General features: G+C 42.1%; 1 protein-coding gene across 2 annotated transcripts; it reads left to right on the top strand.

The window, feature by feature from the left end:
- Positions 1-2,436: 2,436 nt before the first annotated feature.
- Positions 2,437-20,999, top strand: LOC128306412 (uncharacterized). 2 transcript variants are annotated; one of them, XM_053043927.1, is made up of 3 exons: positions 2,437-4,140; positions 6,503-9,049; positions 14,824-20,999. In XM_053043927.1, exons 2-3 carry the CDS (start codon positions 6,526-6,528, stop codon positions 15,567-15,569), a joined length of 3,270 nt encoding a protein of 1,089 aa, XP_052899887.1. In that variant the 5' UTR covers positions 2,437-4,140; positions 6,503-6,525; the 3' UTR covers positions 15,570-20,999. The 2 variants fall into 2 exon arrangements, with proteins under 2 accessions (XP_052899887.1, XP_052899888.1); XM_053043928.1 differs by having other exon boundaries at positions 2,437-4,091.
- Positions 21,000-23,651: the final 2,652 nt, after the last annotated feature.

Below are 23,651 nucleotides of genomic sequence, written 5' to 3' on the forward strand. Positions count from 1 at the left end.
AAAAATATTTCCACGGAAATAATAAAACCTAACTAACTATACAGTTGTAATGCGTGTTTCAATGTTTTTAATTCGAATTGTTTTTTTTTTTCAAAGCAATATTCAACAATAGTACAACTAGTGTACATGATGGAAACTTATTTAACGCAGAATGCGGAGACCTAGCACGTGTACATGATAGTATGCGTATCGTCAGCAGTTACTTGAGCTCCGTCGGGTGGTTGCTGATGAGGCGTGTGCGGTGGCGATATACGCACTAAGCGACCGGTGGGGGGCCCAACATCGCAAGTGTATAAAATAGCAACTCTTTTTACAATCGAAGCATTTAACAGGGGCCCGTTTTTGGCCTCCCAAGTCAGCTTAAGGCCCCCAAAAGATTCGCTACCGGGCGCACGCATATGATGTACAGAGTAATGTGAATCACTTTACCGGCATACAATTATAATGCAAGGCCTATATGCGTAGTTGAAAAACCGCAGGTAAAACAACCTATGAGGTGTATAATTTTGAGCTCACAAACACAAATAAAACAGATGGACAATCGACGCTGACGCATTCACATTTCTGGCCGCAGTGCATGGAGAGTACAAGAACCATACAGTGGAGAGCAAATTTTAAACTACCTTTAGTGGACATTGGTGTGACGTTGGAGTAAATAAATTGAATCTGTATATAAGATTGGCATTGCTTCCATGCAGTTTAATAAGTACTTACCAAAAATGACTACCAAACTTTAGTAAAATGACCAAAATTACTCAAGTCTTAGCGAATGAGTTTACGAAAGCTACACAATGACATTTGAAAACTACTTTTCCAAAACTCAAGTTGTGATAAATTAAACTACACTGTTTCTCTAACATGCATCATAATGTACTTTAGTTAAAACAATTTTATGTATGCATAATACACTAATAAAAGCGTGTTAAAATTGTGTGGTTTTCTAGACTCTCCGTTGCAGGAGGCCTTTGCGATCCAGTTGCCGGTTTATACATCACACCTATACATACAAACTTTCTGATAGTATTCTTACGTCCGCGCACACTATTGTAATATTTGATTTCCCCTACATCAGTGGTCGACAAACTTTTCAGTGCAAATCTATCTTGGCAGGCGAGCTCTCGAATCATACGGAAACGTTCGGCTTCTTCTCGGCTCCTTCTGGCGAGGCTTGTATGCGCGTGTGTGTATATATAGGGCTACGTATTTTATTGGATAAGATGATAGGCGGACTGGGCGACTAGCACAATCGTAACAATAACAAGTAAACGACTTATTCCACTACTTATTAATTTCTATTTAAATTTACATTTCTACAGGCCGAGGAAGAACTGTTTAAACGGTATTCGTTGTCTTCAGTGTTGTATTAACGATGACTAATGCGCGTGCATCCTACAACATCTGAAGTAAACACAATCTGCGACTTCATGTGACAAATCCCAATACCCGGTAAAGGAAGGTAGCAACAAGGAATAAGAGAGAAATATCATGATAAATAGTGTCATTCTGCCAAAAGGGATGACGCTAATATCATAAAAAAACATACATACCTTCTTAATCGGCCGTTATTCAAGTGACTGACGTTTATTCAAGTGAATGACATTGAAATGGATACTGTATCTTGAACGCCCAAAATTGTGTTCAAGTCAAGGACTGCTCTGTTGTTCTAACCGAATATTATGATGAAGATGTAAATACTTATTTTCTGCAATGTAAAATCCTGCAATAGATTCGGTCTGGCGGTGCATTGGTAGAGGCACCCGTCTTGACACAACAGGACCAGGATAAAATCCCATCCAGACCGAAGTTCCGTAAAAAAATGAAAAATTAATATCTTCGATCCAACCACTAAACAATAATTATCTACGGCTGCTAAAGATTGTTTTAAAAAAATAACCCAACATTTATGTAATATGAGTAATTTGTAAGATATACGGAGTCACTCAGCCATTTCAGTCAGTCATTCGATTATTTTCACAAACCAGCAATTAAATTCAGCTAGAATTTATTGTAAAACATCAGTGAGACTCACAGAGCAAAGAAATATGTTTCGCCAAAGAGTCAAAATAAAAGAGTGCGAGAATGCCGTTTGAGAGCCAACTTGGTTTGCCAACCACTGCCCTACCAATCAATCTACCGCGTAGCATGGAGCGGTAGATGCTGCATAAAAGAACTTGAGCATAAAAGGGATCGTATAACGCGTGTCTGCAACGGAGCTATCATGCTTGTATGTGTGTGTTAGTGGGCGAACGCGTGAGACATTAACCGGCACGATGTTTGCCCGGCAGCGGCACATCTTGTTCAATCGCTTGCGGACCGCCAGCTCGGATAGTTTAGCGAGCTCGCTCACGACTGGTTCCGGTACCATTCGCACATCAATCGTTCTCTCCATTTTTTTTTGCGCGCGCCGGTTTGCTCACCGCAGGGTTGCAAAATTTATCCGCTAAATCTTCCCTTCGGACGTATCATTGTGTCATATATGTGCTCGCGATAAATGTGTGCTAACAACGAAAGATAATTACTATCATTTCCGCGGTTCCGAATACAAGCGAATAAAACTTCAGACACACAATTCGTATACTGCTCCAGGACTTGTTACCGAACAGGTGACCCCCACTTGTGCGCATACTACCGCAGTAATAGTGAAACACAAAAGCAAAATCAAACGTTTTTGGTGGTGTGCTGGTGTTAAAGAACAACCGAATATCCGTACGGTCGAAAGTGCAAAAACCGTAAAGTGTGAACACTTGCAGCGAGTAGTTTCTTGCCGACCAGGGTACAGTAATAGTTCAGACAATTTCACTTGTTTTCGATTTTTGGAACGCCACCCTCAACATAATAGTGAAGGTTCATTGAAGGGATAAAAAAAATACTAACTCTTCTGTGTGTGCGTGTGTGTGTGTGTAAATGTTTTGTGTCGTGTATGTGAAAAAGCTTCAAGTAGCCGAATGGCGCAGCAGCAACCATCAACTTCGATGCTTCGATGGTGAATAAAGTCACTCGTCACAGAAATAAAAAAGCTCACCTTAACTGCACAGTTTGGCTACAGTGTTCACACGCGCCCGTTACACAAATGTCGTATGCGAAAATGTCTCATGATAAAACACGGACAGCTGTAGCAAAAGAAAGTGAAAACATCTTTGCTGCCTAAGTTCCGCCGTGCGCAGGGTGGATAGTTGGAAAGGTGTGTGCTAGGTAGCATACAAGTCTTTTATGTGCAAGCGTGAGTGCGCGCGTGTACATTTCCCCGAGCAGTGCATCATTTTTCTTCAGCGCGTTATGTTTTTGTTCTATTGGTTGGAATACGATTTTGTATAATCAAGTGCAATATATTCGTTTAATTTCGCTATCGTCTGGGTGAGAAGTGTGATTAGCCGACGACGAGCAAAATTCGTCTTCTTTCTCCACTGTACCACCTACGCCTGGTGCATGTCATGTGAGGTGGGAAAAGGAAACGAGCGTACCGTAAAACTGTAGCGGAACATCTACAATCAAACTTGTTCGGATAATCCGGAAGGTGGTTGGTACCATTAGCCAAAAAAAAAGGACCAACAGCATCCCACAATCAAACATTGGAGTATCGTCTCATCAAACAATTATTCGGACCGTGCGTGACAAAATTGCTGTTGATCGCGAGGCAGAAGTTTGTTAGTGACGCGTATACGCACAACACATTCCGGTCTATCAGTGGTGTGTGGAGCGTTGTGTGGCGATAGTGTAGTTTTCCAAAGCGAAAATACACACTAGTATGTGTATTTGGTGGCTGATATCAGCAAGAGAGCAAAGCAGAAAACTATAGCCCACGAGCGAGGAAACCGATACGGGAGAAAAAGGATCGATAGGCGGTAATTATTCATCCGCTTTTGTGCAATCCTCCTGATTAGTCGGTTCCCACACTACTATCAACCTTCCATCAGTGAGGTTCCGCGTATAAAAACAACAGAGCAGCTAGCCGAAAAAATCGCGAATAAAATAACTGTTACGGTGTTTGGTGTGTATGCCTACTGTGTTTTTTGGTGAAATAGACAAAAATACTACTGCCACGACGGTGTTAAAAAGGAACATCTCTTCAAGAAATATTTGAAGTTTGCCCAGTAAGCAATTTTTATCCAGAAAGTACGAATTTTGAAATTTGAATCATAGGTAAGCTTTATTATCATTCGTGCATAAATTACCCGCATCTACATAACATGCAATATATCTAAAGGGGGAGAAAATAATCATTGCACTACAGAAGGTTCATCATATAGGTTAGGTAGGTGCAGATGGGCGTGATTTCGTACGTAGGCAGTAAAACATCCAAAGAGAAAAGAAATAATACAGAGATCAGTTATCAAGACGAATTGGGCTGCAATGGGCGAGTGAATTTGATCGTCGATATTGCGTTTTACGTATCTCACTAAGAAGAGTTGAATTCACTCTTACGCCATTTTTAGTAGTATACCTTGTAGTAGTGGCTAGCAAGAAGGAGAGAGAGAGAGCGCGCGCGAGATAGAGAGAGAACGACGAAACCTAAACGCCATTACTTTTTAGATGTGATGAGATATTTATATCGAATTCTCACACAATTCTTCGATGCCACCGTATACGCTATAGAGCGATAACAGTTTGAAATAAAATTCAATTTAACAACAATTCTTAAAGCAGGAAATAGGATGTTGATCCATTCGTTTCCATACATAAAGTATGAAAGTAGTGTGAGCGTGAGAAATCGCGGAAGATAGGCCCCCACTTCATGTTGAGAAGATTCACTCGCTGCTGCGGCTGATCGTTCGGTCTTGCCGCAATGCCGGCCGGCCGGCATTATTGTTGCACAATAATGCCTCCCGCATCGTGCGTTTAGCTGCTTGCCCCCGCTGCGCGACAACGATTCGTCATTCTGCATTTGCTTGGGGCAAACCCCACCGTCGCGTTTTCGTTGTGTGTGGGAAGAATGCAAATGCACGAGTGCACCGCGCCGGCAACACACTCACACAGCAAAACTGCCGCTGGTATGAAGCTGGTCGTTAGATGTACAATATTTATCTGTGGTTTGATTTGTGTTTGGTGCGTTAGGAGCAGCATTTGTGGTTCGTATGCGTGAATGGTTCGGTGCAAGTATATGTCTTATGTGTATGTACAAAAGCGGTACGAAAAAACCTTGTGCATGGATTTGTACAATACGTCTGTTAATTAATGTTGTAAAAAAATCATTTTTCAATCATTCCGAAAGATATATTTAGCTGCGTGTGTGTAAATGTGTGTGTCGTGCAGTTTTATTGCTCCATATACATTCCCTATACACACACACGCACACTTAGAAATTTCTTCGTTTAGGGCAGCATATGGGCTAGCAGATAGAGGTATGCCAAACAAGGTATGAAGCGGTAATGTTTGCAACAGAATTCGCAATAATTTCACAACACTTCCCAATGCACCTCTAGTATGCGGTCATTCATGGTGGCCATGTGTGTGTGTGTACTTTGTTATTTATTTTTTACAACCATGTCAGGTGAACATTTACACCTGTGTGCGTGTGTGTGTTATGTGTTTTGTGACCCAAACCAAACACCCACTATTATTTCGTAAGGGTGACGTTGAAGACAATGTACAATTGTTCATACCCACAGTGCCAAACAACAATCCTCGCTGTTCTTATCGCACGCAGCGACGTTCAGCTTAGCTGGCGAATGCAGCGGGCAAATAAGCACGATTCGTGATGTTGCTATGTATGGCTCTCTTTTACACACTCGAATAGCTAGAATAGAGGCCAGGCTAGATGATGTGTGTGTGTGCCTACATGGGACAATTTAGATCGATGCGGCTGTCATCATCTGCCCCTTGCTTCGAAGTGTGTGCAGGGTGAGCAGATACCAGAGCCTCTTGCACAACGTTATGTAAAAGCCAGGCTGTCGCGACGGGATAGAATTTGATATGAATCACGGGGATTTTCCCATAGTTAGCCAATAGTGTCCCATGGTTGCTTTGGTTGTATAGCGCGCGAATAATTTTGCATTCACCGGCACAACGGCACCCGTAAGGTGGATATCGTCTTTACTCCAATCTATAACCTGCTGCGATGACGCGATTCATTAACATTTGTTCTTTTATTTATTTTTTTTTTCACATTAAGTATCTGCCATTCTCTATTGGTTTTTCCTCTCGTTCTATCCCTCTCTTTCTATCTTTGTCTCTCCTATATATGTCGTTCTCATCTCGTCAGCAAAAGAAGCTTATTCGTTTGTCACCTCCTCCCGGAAGTAACGTGTCACTCAAAGCAACCCTAAAGCCCTAAACTGTATTGATTACTTCGCGACTCGTTTGTATGCGTTAGTTGGTATCAATTGCGTGATGGAATTTTTATGTCCGATAAAATTTCAGTTCTTCAATTAGATATTGTAGATTTTTAGGGATAACTATGAGGTCAAAAGGGCGGAAAAACGTATACATTCTAATTCTAGTAATTTAGACTAGATGAGTAATTCAGAACTTACCGGGTATCTCTTTTTCTCTTTTTTTACTTCAGATTCCAGATACAGAGAGTTGCTTATGGTGTCAAACCTGGAACATTGGTTTGAGCTGAGCAAGATGGATGCCATGGACGATGCTGTCTCGAGTGATTTCATCATGTTAGACCCGAAAATTGAATTAGAAGAGTTAATAAAGTTAGACATCACTGTGAATGATGCCGAAGCGGGACGAATCGCAGAAGGCGGTGGTGTGACGGGGTGTACCGTGCCAGGGATGGAAAGTACCATACCCGTTAGTTTGGACTTCAACATGTCCCGCATGAACATGGCCTGCACAAACTATCCTATCGGCTTTTACGATAGTCTCAAACAACCTGATCAGAAACCACAAATCCGACACGATTGCATGTGGGCCGGCACGTGTGCGGATTTATCACATCCGGAAAAGAGCAGTGCGGGATGCGGAGGATGCACTCGTCACAACCTGCTTCAACAACAGCAGCAACAACAACAACCACCACAGTCTTCAGTAGCTGATACCTACGAAAATATGACGCTGTTGGCTTCGAAGAACTTTCTTAAAGCAACAAATTTTGTGGAACCTCCAGCAGGAGCAGCTGGTGAAATAGTGAAGAGTATGGTGGGCAGTGTGGAGGGAAGCTGTACACTTCCTACTTCCCAAACTTTGCCAGTAGCCCAGAAATCTGCAATAAATAGTATGCGGACGCCGTTCAAAGCGGCGCAAAGCTCAGCTCAGATACCTGCTGGAAGCTCTCTCCTCATCAAACGTCCGCTGTCCTCCGCCATGCTTAGTCAGAGCTGTAAACAGTTACCACCATCGCCGCCATCATCATCGGACAGCTGTATCAGCTCCAGCGAAAGTGGCAGTGAAGCAGGTGATCCGAATCTACAGGTGATACATGTACCACATCTTTCGCGTGGATCCTTCCTAGCGGGACGTGAGCAGGAAGCACGCAGTATAGCGGTCCAAAACCATGCACGGCCCGATACTCCACTTAGTCTGGATGATGATCCTCCCGAGTTCAAGCATAACCTCGACCTAGTGGCTACATGCACCATAGGATCGAACCAGCAGAGCCTGCTGCATACCGCATCTTCATCGTCATTGGCAACTTCCAGCTCGTCGGGTGTACCAACTTCCTCCGTCAATGATAACACAACCACTGCCGGTGCCCACCACATCGGTACCAGCTTCAGCTCAGCAACAACGTCCGATGCAGAATCTCGTACAGGTGCGCTTTACGGTCGTTTGGGTGAAAGCTGTAATTGCAATGGTGAAAGTAGCACTAACATCAGCAATACAGGTGGAGTCGGTTGCCATACTACCCAGTGTTACTACAATTACCTGCAGGATACGAGCAGTGTAGAGGACATACGTAATAAGCAGCATCAGTTGCGTGAGCAAGTGCGACTGCTCGATGATCCGCAAAGCTTGGGTTCGTCCTCGAACCACCACCATTATCATCATCACCACGCACCCAATCATCAACAGCGATCAGATTCGCCAGACAGACAGCTAGAACAGCTGCTGATCGATTTGCGCGAGATAGAGAGAAGTAGTGAGACGCGCTGCTACCTAATGGATGATCACCACCATGCCCTGACGGAGGCTTCCAGTGTTCTTGCAAAAGACAATTTGCAACTCCTACTGCACTCGCAACAGCACCAACATCAACATCAACAGCAGCAACACGGAGAGCGCAATCAATCATCGCTAGCGCCGTGCGGAGGTGGGTTGAGCGGTGGTGCGCATGCTGCCTGCAACAAGAAGGAGTGCTGCTGGAGCAGTCTGGAGCTGTCCCATCATCTGGAGTCACCCAATAATGAGCGTAAGCGGCGGCATCAGTTCGCCCACCGGCGGCGGAGCATAACCGCTCGTGGGTGGATAAGCGATGACGATGAAGACGAGGAAGATGATCTGCTGAAACAGTTGGAAGAAGGTGAAGATGATTATGAGAAACATTTGGAACAGATAGCGCCCGATATCAATCACGCGTACCCCAACCAAGCCTGGGACGACGACGAAGAAGAGGACGATGAAGAGGATGAAGACGAAGAGGAGAGTGAGGAGGATGATGACGAAAAGGATGATCAAGAGGTGGATGAAGATGATGAGGTGGAGGAAGACGCACAGCACGGCAGCATGTACGATGATAGTCGTCCGAGCAGGAGCAAAAGCAGAAGCTCCCGGAATCGGTATCACAATCAATATGGCAATCCTCAGCATAGGCGGATAGCACGCGCATCCTACCGTCCGTACGACGGTGAGGTACATGGCAATGACAAGAGCCAGAAGCAGCCAGCTACCAATTTGCTTGCGAACGGTTCAATCAGTACGATCATCGCCGGTTCCGGTGCATCACTGAAGTCATCGATCCTCGGTTCGAAAAACTATACGAACTGCGCCACTAACGGCAGTTTGAGCAACGCTGTTGTAACTTCTATTGCTGGCATCGCGCAACAGCCAGCTAGTGCCAACAACAACTCCTATCAGGCGACACACTTTGGCGATCATAGCTACACCCGCCCGAAGGGTGGCTACAACATGAACGAGCTTGGCGTACAGACACCATCTGACTCTGGTGAGTTTAATGATATTATCGTTTTTTTTTCGTTTATTGTCGATAAAGAGTCCAATTTTTATTAGAAACGCATAAAGCCATTGGCATTTGATACATTAACTTGGAAATCAATTTACGCAGAGAGTGAGCTATTCATTCTGCGATTCATTCACACGATGAGTATGTGTGGCGTTAAATCACGTTTAAACCCTGTAGTTGACACAGAGTGCTTTTGACACTCCTGCACAGGGTGAGCTGTTCAGTCTGCCGCTCTCGGTGAGTATGTGAGGTGGCTCATGAACCTCACCATGAACCATGGCTTCTCACCACGTGGCGTTTCATTCTCATCACACTCACGGGATGAATACGTTTGAGCACTTGTGTGGTTCATTGCTTCCAGCGACCAGGGTTTCGATTCATACAAGGGAACATTTCAACCGTTTTGGGGAATTTTGCAATTCATTGGGGAGTATTTTCAGATGAAGAGAAATTTGCATAATCATAAAGGGGAAATGTGTGAACATATTAGGGAATTTAGCTAAAAATGCTCTGGAGAGCTGTCTGCCCATTTTCATCATTCTTTTTCAGTCGCATTGTCTTCGGTTTGCTAAAATTGCGGCCACAAAGTCACTACTACTGGAAGACTTTTAACGAATGGATTTCCACTGTGGTCAGACAGTGAATCAGACTTCTTATGCCCTTTTTTTTTGGTCACTCGCACTCGACAATGAAGGGAAGGTACCGCTTTTCGCGCGACACCTGATGACGTCATCGGGTTTTAGGCGTGGCAGGGTTAGGCTAGGTTTTTCCATCGGCAGTTCATCCGTCTGTGACTGCAATCCTTCTTACGCCCCGTTGTGGAAAACTTCATCCAAGGACAACTATTACGCTTCGGCAGCTTGCCTCTCTCTGCTCCTTTACCCACCTTCCGCTCCCTCACACATTACGGCGCCAAAGGACAGCAGAGCATGCGCCGATTTTTCCCCTTGAAAAATGTATGCGTGTGTGTGTTGTGTGTTTAAGTGGTTGTTGGGGAGGATACACATACGGCAGGTCGTCGCCCATATGCCGTGCATGTATTATGGCGCGTGCGTGCATGATCCGTGGGGCCAAAGGCCAGCTCGAGAATACCGCGGGGGAAGAACGACCCGAGTCCGGGGTGGTGGGGGGATTTTATTTCAGGGTCATCGGTCTTTTGCAGTCTCGACTGCTCTTGGTTGTCTTTTTCCTCATCTCTGGTTGATGCTCTTGTGGAGTTTATTTTTTTCGTGCTGTCGATAAAAGGTTTAACGCACTTTTCAGTATGAGCATTCATTTCTGTTATTAGCATGACAAGGTAAATAGATGTTAAGGATAATAAGGGAAGATAGAAAATCGTATCCACGTTATACAATTGTTGTAAATACTCACACTGATTTATTTTTTCCATATATAAAAGCCATAGAGCATGGGGTGGCCGGTGGGTGTATTGGTAGCGGCGCCGGTCTTCACGCGACAGAACCGGTCCAACATCCTATTCGGACCAATCTCCCGTCTATCCGGCTACGTGGTAAAATTCAGTCTAGTAAGCCAGAAATGGCAGGCAGGGGTCGTTACGCCAAGAAGAGAAAGAAGAGCCATGGCATGAAAAAAATCAAGTTATCAACTAAATTAATTATGTGAATATTTTTAAATGTCAATATAATTAAATTTAAAAATATTTAATTCACATGAAATGGCGAAAAAAATATCAGTTCTTGTTTTTAAAACATTGAAGCTTAAATGAGAAAAATATCGAAGTATATGCCATGATGGCAACACTAGCCTTGGTTTACCATAATGCTGCCTTATTCGATTAGCGGTTTCAGGTGGTGTAGAGAAATGTACGTGCTGGCGCAATGCGGCGTCCTCTCTTTCGTCGACTTCCTCCCGCCCCTCGACCTCCCCCCCCCTCCCCCTCCTCGACCCTGCTCGCCTCACCTCACCTCGCTGTCATTCCGATCAATCACAGCATCCACACCCATTCTTCCGTTATGTTTTCTCTCGCAACCTTTCTAAGTGGAGAGATGTGACAGAACCTGTCGAATACTTTCACTTTTCAAACGCCTGTAAGTTCATTGAACCTGTCATGCGATACAGCATAAATGCATAAAGTGGGTGGGGGGTTGCGCAGACTGGCTTGAGTGGCAGGGGGCGGATAGGGAGGTGGGATTTATTAGGGGTGGGGTGGGTAATCTGTTGACATTTAACCAATATGCTTAATTAGTTTTATTTCTTCGTTATTAAGCTGGTGCGAACAATAAGTACGCATTGAAAAAATATTGCTTGGATGTGAACCGTTTGGCCTTTCTCACAGGAATTTTGCAGGAAATAACAAAATCAAACTCCCAGGGGCATTTATCGAACGAATGCTTTCGTTTCGCATATAATTCTAAATCGTATGTATGAAGTAATGCTAGTGAAAGACATTTATCTATGGTTATTCACATAACTAATACGATGGAATGGAAAAGCCGAGTTGCCCAAAGGTGCTCGGCGAAAAAACGAACAAATAGATAAGAAGGGGAATTTCCACGATTCTTTCGAAATATGATATTGTGTTCGCCTTTTCGTTGGAAACGTGCGGGAAAGTAGCGTACGTAAGGATAACATTCAGTAGTGTGCGTAAGGAAACGTTGGTTGCGTGCGTGTATGTGGAGACATCGAATAAGCATCGGGTTCAAGGTCACCAGCCTTTTCCGAATGAGTTTATTCTCCTTCGAACCTTTTTAACCAAAAAAAAGGGGATAGAAATTGGAATTGTGAGAGGTTGCGATAAACCTGTGAGAGCTGTATGGACGCAAGGACGAGAAAAAAGAGTGTGGAAGTTACGGGCAAAGAAACGTTGTATTAGGGCAGTCAGACTTCGCAACGAGATCTCTCTTGTCTCTGCTATCAAAACTCCATTGCGCATGGTTCAAAGAACAAAGAACAAGGATATGTAAATGAAGAAGGGATGGGCAAGACCCGGACGCGTTCAACACGAAGTGAAAAAAGGGCGAAACGTTGCGGGGTGAGTGAGGTAAACGGTGGAGGGGAAGGCCGGATGGCGGAGTTTCCGGTTATGCATAACGCGTCGCTATGAGAATCACATAGTCAGACTTGGAGTGTGTTTGAAAGGAGGAGGAGGTGGAGGGGGGCATCCAGGATATAGTTCACCCTAGACAGGCGAAGGGCTAACGCCACGGGCGGAAGACGGCGTTGTGCGGTGTATCTTAGGTGTTTCGCACTATGCTCTTCAATCGATTTCGAGTTTTATTTAAGTGACAAAGCAGAGGTTTTTCACACGCGCACAGGATTTTTTTGTTCATGCGAACGGTCAGTTCGCATTGTTAATGCTTTGTTGTTTATTTGAACGTATTTTCTTTTTTCGTTGACGAGCGGAAGCAAAGGAGAATTATTTATTTTGCATAACTTTTCCTGAAAACTCGCCAGATGTTTGAACCGTGTGGTGCTGCCATTGAACCTCTACACAGAGTAGTTTCAATAGGGAGTTTCTTTTCTTTTTTTTGATTTGCAAAATATCTCCAATTTTGTTGGACGTGTCGAAAATAATGAGTAGACATAGACCGTAGCGGAAAGAAAATAGCAAAAAATTTAGGAGCAGTTGTGTTGCCCACCATTAAACTTTCATTCATGATAGATTTCTCTTAGATGCCAAAACCGGATCGAATGAAGCGAACGAAGAGGGGATTTTAGCCGTGAGGCAAAAATCGCGATTCGCTCGTGTTTTAGTTATTTTAATACGCTGTATATTGTTTTTTTTTCCTTTCTTTTATATAATTTGTACACTACGTATGAAAGGAATTCAAAACAAAGAGAAAAAATAGAAGAAAATTAGTTATGTAATATAAAAAATATTTATAAATGACTAGTAACACTAGTAAAGTAGTTAATTTCTTTGGTTAAGGAACAGCATACATGCCAAAAACAAAAAAACAAACACATGTGCATCAATTAATAATTTCAGTACTGATTAAGTTTAAAATACGCACATACTTGCAACCCAGACGCGCCACGCGAAAGAAAAACGTGGGAAAACTCTTTACACGCTGGCTGCAAAACCCCTGTAACGATGCGCACCCCTGTAACTGTGCAGATCCGTTTTGCTTGCGATAAGCAATGAGAATGTCCTCGTTAAGGGAGATAAACAAATTCCAAACTTATCATATGCATGCATACGTGTGCACATATGTGAGCGAATGTGATGCGTGAGTTAGTGAGGCGGAAGTCGGAGAGAAAAAAAAACGGCAAAATCTAGTGATGGCGACTTAATTCGCATCTCTTTTTTTTTTTGCAACACACAGCGACAAACACACATCCAACGATAGCGATGCTGCGACGTAATATCTTAGATATGTGAAAGACGAGCGCATTTTAAGATTCCCTTCTCTTTTTCCATTCAAGTGTCTGGCCGGCGGTGATATAGGAAGGAAATTCATTTGAAAAAATTCCGCAGAGAGTTGTGTGCAAGGGAGGGAGAGGGAGGGAGGGGCAGTGAGGAGGGAAGGGAAGGGGTGGGGTTGGAGGGGGGGCCTATAAGCCAATAATACAACCTAACGAACTTTTTTTTTATGCAGGAAACCCGACGGCGTCGACAAATGTCGGAGACATGTTTCGAGCATGTTTTGTTTGTATTTTTGGTTTTCCTTCCAATGTTGGGGCCCATTACTCACGCCAATCTACACGACCGATTCTTTCCCGCCTGCCGGGACACTGACTCACTATTCCCACTTCTCACGGGTGATTTAATGTAAAAGAATTCGAGAAAAAAACGTCGCTTCACCACTTGCGTTTGCGTTTGCGTGTGTGTGTGTGTGTATACGTGTACGGCGTGTGGCACGAGAGGACAGCAAAACGTACGAACGAATAAAAATCATTTGCGACAATACAGCGTCAGAGCCACACACAGCTCTTCGCTGTTGTTGCCAGGCAGGGAAAAACGTGCGATGGTGCCGCGCGTTATGGTGCGCGAACATACGCACGTTATGGTGAGAGACAGTGCGCTGAAATAGAGGATTTCGGGCGAGATAAATTCCGATAAAGTTTAAGTAATTGTTTTAAAAAAAAACTGTACATACTGCGTGGCATTAAACGGAAGCATAAGGGACAGCAATACGTAGGGAAGCGTTTCGTACCGAGATCGTAAAGAGTTCTCAATGAGACCACATCCCTCGTGTGCACGAGTTTTGTATGGAATTGACGGCACGGGGACGGCAGACTGTGCCGTAATCCGACGATTTGTGAAACTGTGTATGGTGTTCGGCTGTCAGCTAGATAGTCACAGCAATGATGATGGGAGATTTTGTACTTATCGTATGACCCGGCTTTTCAGCATCACTAAACCACAACGCCATCTACATGCTGCAAAACCAAATAGTATCTAGCAGTAGTTAGGCTTTTTTTAAAGAAAGGGCGTTGTTTCCTATATTTATATCTTCTTCTTTATCGGCACCGGTCCTGTCGTCCGAAAACCGGCGCCGCGCTTCACCCTGTATTTATATAGTTACGCTAAATATTATCTTTTTTTTTTTGTTTTTGCTGTTTCTTATATGCCAAGAATATTTATTATAAATGCATTTTCTGTTATATGCTCTGGTTGGTTGATTTTCGAAAGGAAATTGATTGTTTATCGAAATTGTTGTTTCATTGCTATAGATTTCTTCCTTTTATTTATTTACAAATACAAATTTTATGTATTCTATTGTTACCCTTGGATAGCTAATGTGCTCTGCATTTTCTTGTTTTTCTTTTATCTTTCCCACGCTTTGCTGCAGATGAAGAAATCGATGTGGTGTCTGTTGGTGATAAAAACCTTCCGACAAACCCGACCGAACGTGACTACCGTCATTTGCAATCAGAGGTGGCGAGCAAGATACGCACGGCATCGTCTCGCAGCACCACGAATGGTTCGCTGCAGTACGGTTCCAGTTCGCACCATAATCACTACCAGCGTCAGCATCAGCTGGCAGATGGTCCGAGACAGGGCCTTAACCAACTCGGCGGTATCTACCCAACGCCGGCCGGTTCAACGACGATATCTGGTGCCAACACACCGCTACCAACGAGAAGCGGTGGTGCTAGTGCCGCATCTTCACCGCCGCCCGCCTGCACCACCAATTCGTCCGGTTCGTCCTCATCGCGGAAAAGGCCGTTAGGTGGTGGTAGCAGCAAACGTTCGTCCAACTCGAGCAAACGAATGCGGTTGGCACATGCGAAGCGCGGTGACGCTGGCCGGTACGATTCGTGTGCCCAGGCACTGGCCGAAGAGCTGGATACCGTGGAGAAACGCAACCTACACAATAACCTCGAACGGCAGCGCCGTATCGGGTTGAAGAATTTGTTCGAGGAGCTGAAACGTCAGATACCGCAACTGCGCGACAAGGACCGTGCGCCGAAGGTAAACATTCTGCGTGAGGCTGCTGCCCTCTGCACCCGTTTAAATCAGGAGGCCGAACAACTGAATGAGCTTCGCCAGCAGCAGATAAAGCTGTACGAACGAGTGCGCTTCTTGCGTGCCTAATCGCCCAGTTGTTGTCCGCTCAGTGGTGGAGTAAAGTTTGGAGGTGAGCAATGTAAATAGATGTCGGGAAGGAAAAGAGACGAGAAAGAGAAGGACGAGTGATACATAGAAAAGATGTTGACTCCCACACGTGTCGGGTATGTTTGGGGTACACACATGACCTTGTTTTTTTTTTGGTTTTGCTATTTACATTGGCAAAACCATGGAGAGACAAATAGAATAAACAATTTAAATTGTTTAGAGCTTAGGAGAAACAAGGGAAATTAACGGAAATGAAAAAAAAACTAATAGTTCCTGATTTTTGTCTTGGTTTGTTTGTAAACAAAGTCAAGCTTCAAGTGTTATTCATAATTTGTTCGTTACGATTGTACAAAGGTGGTTAATATTGGAATAAGACATTTTCGGATCTAAAGAATATTAGATCGTTTATAAACAGGATACCATGAAATCCTTAAATTCATCCTGTAGATCCTATCAAATGTAGCGTTGACCATCCGCTTAAGTTTTTTTTTATTATATTTTTCTTTTTATCTTCATTTTTCAACGAAAGAGATGGGAGGGGATCGATTCTTTCAGAATTGCGATGCGCAGCAGAAGCTCGCCAAAAGCGGTAGCAGAGGCCCCTTACATGAATTCATTTATTTTTCCACTTTGCTTGTCGGTCTAATCCGTTATGCTACTAGGCTTAAGATTGCGCAGTTAAAAACGCTAAGACGACAGAAAAGAATATAGGTTATTATGAAAGTTGTAAGTAATGTGCACGATAGATATGACAGCCTTATGCTTGTAGAATACGTCAAAAAGGCTAGGCTAGCCTAGCTCGAATCGAAGTAAAATGAAGGTGGAATCGCTCACCGCGGGATTCGTTCACACCTAGGGGCGTTAAATTTTGAGTTTATTTTTTTAAACATCTTTTCCGATCGATTGCTTGCTGCTGGGCGGTACTATTACAAATATACTTTTCGTTTGAAGAAATCGCGGCAGTGATTTTATAGAGAAGAATAATAACAGGACGCTGGAAAGCAAACCAAGTTGTCTTGTAACATTAGACTCTCTCGTTATTTTCCTTTCTTCGGCATTACGCTCTAAAATGCAAAACGTAATGGCTTGCTTAAGGTAATCATAAGAGAACATTGTTTCATGCGTAGCGTGAACATCGGGGAGAACATAAACTGCATTTAATCAAGCTTCTAAACTATTGGTGAAGCTATTGTACATTCACAAACTAAAAACACGTTTGCATATTAGATACTGTACATAAGAGAATGCATTTGATTTGAGAACGTATAAACAACAACATACACACATCTACACAAACAGATAGGGTAGGATATAAAAATGCGAACATACATACATATTTGCTGTACTTTGTAAGTATATAGACATAGGGGGAGATACAAAACTTGTACATACTACGATGTTGATTGATAAACTGAGTCGTAAGATATAGGGATTATCGAATATAAACATTATAGTTTCTTTCACATTTTTACAGTACGCATCCATGCGAAAGCACATGGATGTGTTGATGTGGGTGTGGGGAGTAGCAGCGAAGCAGTTGAATTAACAATTTGACAAACATACTGTATGCAATTATTATTATTTTTCATAATCTTTTTCAAAAACAACAATTTCAATTCATTGTTCTTTTTCTCATATTGTTACACTTTCTAAGCAACATAGTTTGTAGGATTTTTTTTCTCCTGTGTGTTTTTTTTTCCTACTCTAAAAACCTAACTGCGCTTTTAGATGAAGCAGAGCAGAAAAAAACGTGATGCGAACGGGTGTCTGTCAGTTATTGTGTGGTGTGTGATGGTGATGATAACGTAGAGCAGAAAGTTGGATTTTGTTCTTGTCAACATCCGCTCATAATACGCAGCCCTGTGTAACGTTTGTGTTCATTACTTGTTACGGATTAGTGTTTGCTAGCTCGAGCAAACGGCAAGATGTTTAGTAAGGCGCGAGAGAACAGTAAATTTGGCTTATTCAGCAGAGTATAAGAAGGGAAAGACAACAGTTATGTTTTTATTTGTTGTATATTTCATTACCCGCAAATGCAAGCAGAAATGCCGAAATTATTTCGATATTCAAATTACGGGAGAACTAGAAGATTACCGCTAGAAGACTAGAAGATTACCGCTATTGCGATGGTTAGACGTTCCTTGTGTGCGTTATGTCTGCATGAGGGGATAGAACTAGAACAGAAGATCTTGTTAAAAGTTAATAACTTTTGTTTTCATACATTGTAACACTACAGTACTGTTGTTTTTTTTTGCGTAAATACATACATACTAAAATAAGAATTTTTGAAAAATTTTATTAGTGTTATTAGGATTTATATTCAATTAGGATTTTTTATTCAAAGAAGTTGATTTTATAGGACCATGAGGAGGGCAGGTGAACAGGTGTTTGCAAATGAGGGAGGGAGGAGAAGGGAATACGAGTAGTCATGCCAACGCACAGATCAGCGACTCCTTTCACTCGAGTACATAAAGCAGGATCTCTACATAAACAGACTCCCAACTACATTTTAGTCCTCCCGGTTTATTTCACTATTTTCCGTTGATACCCGTCCAAACATTACACGTTATCCGTCAATTGTTAAGGTTGAACGAATCTTCAATACGCTAAATCGAAAGTTTCTCTAAACAAGTCGTTGAGCCGTGCAAGTCGTTTCCTCCCTCCTAATCACGATGAATTAAAAATGATCATGCAGCGCCACTGACATAGAAAATTGCGCTCCCATGCCATTTTCCCGAGTTGTACTTTTTATAGTTTGGTAAGTGTTTTTTTTTTAATTACAATTTAATGCTAAGAGTGTAATAATACACAATCAACAGACATTAGGCAGCGTTGCTAGTACATATTTGGGGCGTTTTTTTATAAATTGGATTAGGGTTTTTTTTGTTGGATTTCACATATGAGGAAGGATTTCTTTATACTGTTCGCGTAAGGCAATAAGTATACACACTAATTTTACGACGACACTATTACTATTTACAATAATAGTACTACTATGACTACTGTTTTACAGCATTATATTAGCTTTTTTTTTGTTTGTATAAATGTTTTTTTGCCGAACCTTAACAAATTTGGTGTTTTGTTTTACTTCTTTTAATCGAGTTGATGTTTTCTCGGCATGTGTCAGAGTTAAGCTCCTGTGTGGGGATTATCGTTGGATGGAAAGTATAAACAAATCAGGAAAGAAAACTAAATGAAACAATACACAGAATGCAAGCATTGGTAAGAATTTGCCCTATTTTTTTTAAATCATATCTGCAGTGTAGTGAAAGCATTCACAGACAGACATGAATGAGTTTCAACAGATGGTTTGAGGTAATTGCAGGTGGGTTCTATTGACGTAATTAAACAAAGGCGATTTGAAATAAGCCATAGCATTTTATTTTTTGCAACCTCGCATCTTTTGGACGCACATTGTACATTAACATACGGTTATTATGACATAAGCCTAAGGAATGATTTTACCTTTGTGGAAGGGTAGAGAATCAAAGGGAAATTAATCTAGAAAGGAAACGTAATTGCAAGGAAGGAATACAAACAAATTGTACCTAGAACAACGGACCTTAGGGCAGATGCGCACCACACGTCCATTCTACCTATTGCAAATTGTAACCTCTGGTCCACTGTGGACGAATGAACGGAGAAAACAAAAAAACCAGTGCTTTACTTACTTATATACATTATATTCGGAAACCTAATTAGCGATCACTTCTACCGAAGTCAAATTCCTGCACGTTCATTAATTATATCGTACATTCTAAACAGAACAAAGAAACTATCTATATACTAAACGATAACTATGATAAAGATATAGCTATACAGACACATATGTATGCATTAAACATATATGTGCATATATAAGCAGACTTCAAAATCCCAAAGGAATAACTGATATGAGAAAAGGGAAGCAAAACGATATAAATGCATCTTCTGAAAATTATTATTAAACCACTACTACCATGTATCTGGGATCGTAGACATCACCCCAGGTATCTTTACGTAAAAATAAGCATATGCAAGAACCCACCATAAACCACGTGTATAGTATCCTTCGCTGATTTTTTTTTGTATTCTTGTAAGGAATTGATTGTGTTTGTATACGATTTGCTCAACTTTTATGGTGTAACATTTTTGCAACAGACGACTGTTTTTTTTTTAAATCTTGTTGTGGACTAACGCAACCGTACGCCTCGCCAAACACAATCAATAATTTTTGGCTGCTAAACCATTTCGTGATAACCACATTTAGTAACGTTTTTATGTTTTGTTTCTCGTTTTTGCTCCTACAATTTAAATCTCACATCAGGTTTAACGTTTATTCCTTCCCTGTCTCTCTCTCTTTCTATCTCTCCCTTTTTATCTCTCTTTCTATATTTTTCTCTCTCCAATGATCGATTGCAATTGAAATCAGAAACAAGCCCATAACGATGTTATTATTTCATAGTTTTTTTTAAATCAACACCGATTAGAATTGTTAAGAACGAACGTGATCTAAAGTTATGTAAAACCATATCGAACAAAAAAAAACACAACCATCATAAAAAAACAATACAGAAAAGTGGCAAAGGGTGAGAGAGTTTGCGTGAGAGACAAAAACATTAGACAAAAACATCAAAACACACGCAGAGGATAACTGATTGATGTTCCGTTAAAAAGTGTATAGCAGAGGTGGGGGAGGTATTGCGTTTATAGTTTGTTTCTTAAAAATCTCAGCGTATCCAGGAGGGTGATTCCAAACGTTTTATCTTACGTAGAAAACTGCATACTCCGGCTCAGACTTTATAGGTTATGGACGAAAAAGCTACTGCATCACCCTTTTCATTCAATGCTTTAATCTTTCAAAATAGTGCAGCTGGCTATGAATAACAACAACAAAAAACACATACAATCGGGTGCAGAAAGTTAAGGGAAATTCTCAGCAACATCAGATGATCCAATGCTATTTGCGGGCGGAAATTAAAGAAAATAAAGGTGGTTCACAAAGACAAATACCCTTCTTCCCAAAGTTCCTCACCTATAACCAAGGTGAAAAAGATGACCGTTAAAAAGAGAGAGAGAGAGAGAGAGAGAGAGAGAGAGAGAGAGAGAGAGAGAGAGAGAGAGAGAGAGATAGAGAGAACTGTAATGGAAAAGGAGAACGACCGAATAGAGAATAAATTAGCATAATACGCTAACTATTGTTTGCAGTTAAAAAAAAGGCATTGATTCGAGTATGGTAGTTAGTTGAAACAAAGTCGCAGAAGAAAAATAAAAATGAACTATTATCGTCGATTGTTACATAAAACAAGATAAAATCCATACATGAAAAAATATAAGAAAATCCCTCTCCCTGCTTACAATCAAACATGTGATTGGTGGTCGGGAAGAAAAACAAAAAACAAGTTGTCTTCATGTGTCCTTTACTGAAAGAAAATTGTCTCAAAAAAAAAAACAATACCACAATCCATCTTTTGTTTCGTTGGAGCAATCAATGGCGTCGTTGTTCGGTTCACAGGTAACTATGCTTTTGTGACAATTTTAGATTAATTTTGATTCAATTTGACTACATTGATAGATAACTTTCCAGTGCCCTTTTTAGCAAAATTCCCCTATATGTTTACACATTTCCTTTGGATTTTGGTCCGGATGAGATGATGGACCGGTACTGTCGAGTGAAGCCCAGCGCCGCTACCAACACACCCCAGCTTGTCACATCATCTATGAGAGCAAAAGAAACATTTAATGTGACGTATTCGGGGGGTAGTGGCGCTTTCACACCGCAAGACCGGACATTAAATCCCATCGGGATCGTTCCCCTCGCACCCATCCATGTCACGATGATCTATTGAGCTTGTTGTAGTAGTGGCAAGCACGTTTGATGCCATTCAAGAGTTTATTAAAATAGGTTAAATTTTTGTTATGATTACTTGATGTTTGTTGGTCCATACTGTAAAAAAAAAAATCTACGATAATGTACCACGAAACTAGCATGCGAAAGGAAGCGCAAACCAAATCATACGACAACCTTGAACTTTTATCAGCTGGATCTGCTACGTACAGCTTTAAACTTTTACGTATGTTGATAGAATAGAATAGTTTTTTGTGTGTGCCTTATATGACGTAACGCAAAGAGCTGCATGAGCAACTTCTGTTTCAATGGCATTGACGAAGACGATGACAGTTGGTGAAGCGGCAAAGAATGAAACGCGATAAGCCGAAGGTTTAAGGGTGAGAGTGATGGAGTACACGGGAGTTGGTTTTAGGGTCTAATCCCCGACAATGTGTGTGTATTTTTTATTTTTTTGAAATTCTAATCATCATCTTGGAAACTCCGTCTCTTATTCGCTGATAATGGGGATGAACGGTTTCATTCACTAGGGTTTGATGTAATAGACGGAATAGAAGGAATAGAGTGTAATTCAAAATGCGAGAGAAAGAGTGGGCATACGATTGGCATATCACACATTATTTACACATGTGCCAGTGCGGCGCCGGTGGAGGCCACGAGCACGATTTTTTCTCCGTTGCTAAGGCCTTCGACGCGATAGAGTACGTTGATGGGTTCCGGACAATGTTAGACGGGAAAGGCAAAACGCACGTCCGGCTCACGTCACCGCGCCGGCTTTACACTCGCCGTAGCTTACAGCCGTGCGATACGGACTGAGGGCACTAATACGCATCGAGCGAGCTCCCGTGAGTGCCCTTTGGTTTGCCGGTAAAGTTGACGGCAGTCTGACACATAGTAACAACTCTCGCATTGTGTACCGGTCGGTAGCTATCTTTCGACTTTATTTGTTTTCCTCAATAATCAAATATATTGACAGCTGATAGTTCGCTGCCTTCAGGTGCATCTTATGTACGGATCCTTGGAAAGAGTGTACAGACTTGCTCGTCCATATCCGTTATTGCTGTTAGGAAATGTGTGCCCAACACACTATATAAGGCACTCATTATTCTTGATGATTTAAGCAAAATGAGCCATGCTGACGAAAATGGTTTTGTACTATGGTACTGAGATACCTCGTACTCGTCTTACTTAATTAATTTCCCCATCCGTGCAAACGCTACTCACATGCTAGACTGTTACCCGTAAAGCGATGTGGGTTCTAATTTTAATTAAAACCAAAAACCACAACCCCAGAAATCGCACCGGCGCGGGAAGGTTAAATATAGTCACATATGCGAGACTTGTCGTAGTCGTAGTCTGATTAAGGCACAATATCTTTCCCTGCGCACCGAATTCTGAACGTACTCGTCTAGGTGACAGATTGTGGAGTTTGAATGCGTCTAAGCGACTTCGAATGTTGAGGAACAATGAAAGCAAATAAATATTATATGATTCTCGAGTAGGGGCGATTTAAAACGTCCTCTATGTACTTCGCACTAGTGATGCCCGGTTCTAAGTCGCTCATACAGTTTAGCCCGGGATTCTAACTGCCGGACACACGTTGAAAGTTGTCGGTCGGGTGCTAAATGGTGGTAATGATGACCTGCAAAGTATGGCAATTCAAATAAACTGTTTAAACGCGTTGGTGAAGCCCCAATGGACCTCTCAGTGCATTGCAGGTTATGGAAACAGGCAGACTTGCGAAGGCTAGATATCTGCAGCCCAATACCGCCTTCGCTAACAATCGGCGATCGTTGACCTAAGCTTAGATTGATCTGTCACGGTCTCTTTATTTTTAACACACACATACCACAGGATGTGCACTATCGGCGCTACACTTAGCGTTACAGTCAATAGAAGCTATTTTAGAAAGCATTACATGCTCTTAGCAATCCTTCTTCTTCAGGAGCAGTGTGTGGCCATGCTAGACATGATTCACTTTATCTGTTCTTCCCAATGCAAATCTCCAATCCACCACGGCCGCGTCCAGCGTCCTAACAACGTCAACTTATTTGAGTTTTCAAGTTTTGTTATATTATACACTACCGATGTTACATAAGTTTAATGTACTAATGTGTTACAACAAGCTTTTCCAAAAACAAAAAGCCTCTGAAATTTCTGGAACAAATATTCCCCAGCTACTGTAATTTCTACCAATGCGGCCCATCGGGCAAAAAAGTTTGTACACTGCTGGT

Source organism: Anopheles moucheti, chromosome X, assembly GCF_943734755.1.
Source record: "Anopheles moucheti chromosome X, idAnoMoucSN_F20_07, whole genome shotgun sequence".
NCBI lineage: Eukaryota > Metazoa > Arthropoda > Insecta > Diptera > Culicidae > Anopheles > Anopheles moucheti.

What these genes read in the sequence shown, in the direction of transcription:
- LOC128306412 (XM_053043927.1), top strand. Translation starts at nt 6,526, where the DNA reads ATGGTGTCAAACCTGGAACATTGGTTTGAGCTGAGCAAGATGGATGCC. An exon ending in ACAGACACCATCTGACTCTG is followed by an intron (nt 9,050 to 14,823) that starts GTGAGTTTAATG and finishes GCTTTGCTGCAG; the next exon opens with ATGAAGAAATCGATGTGGTG.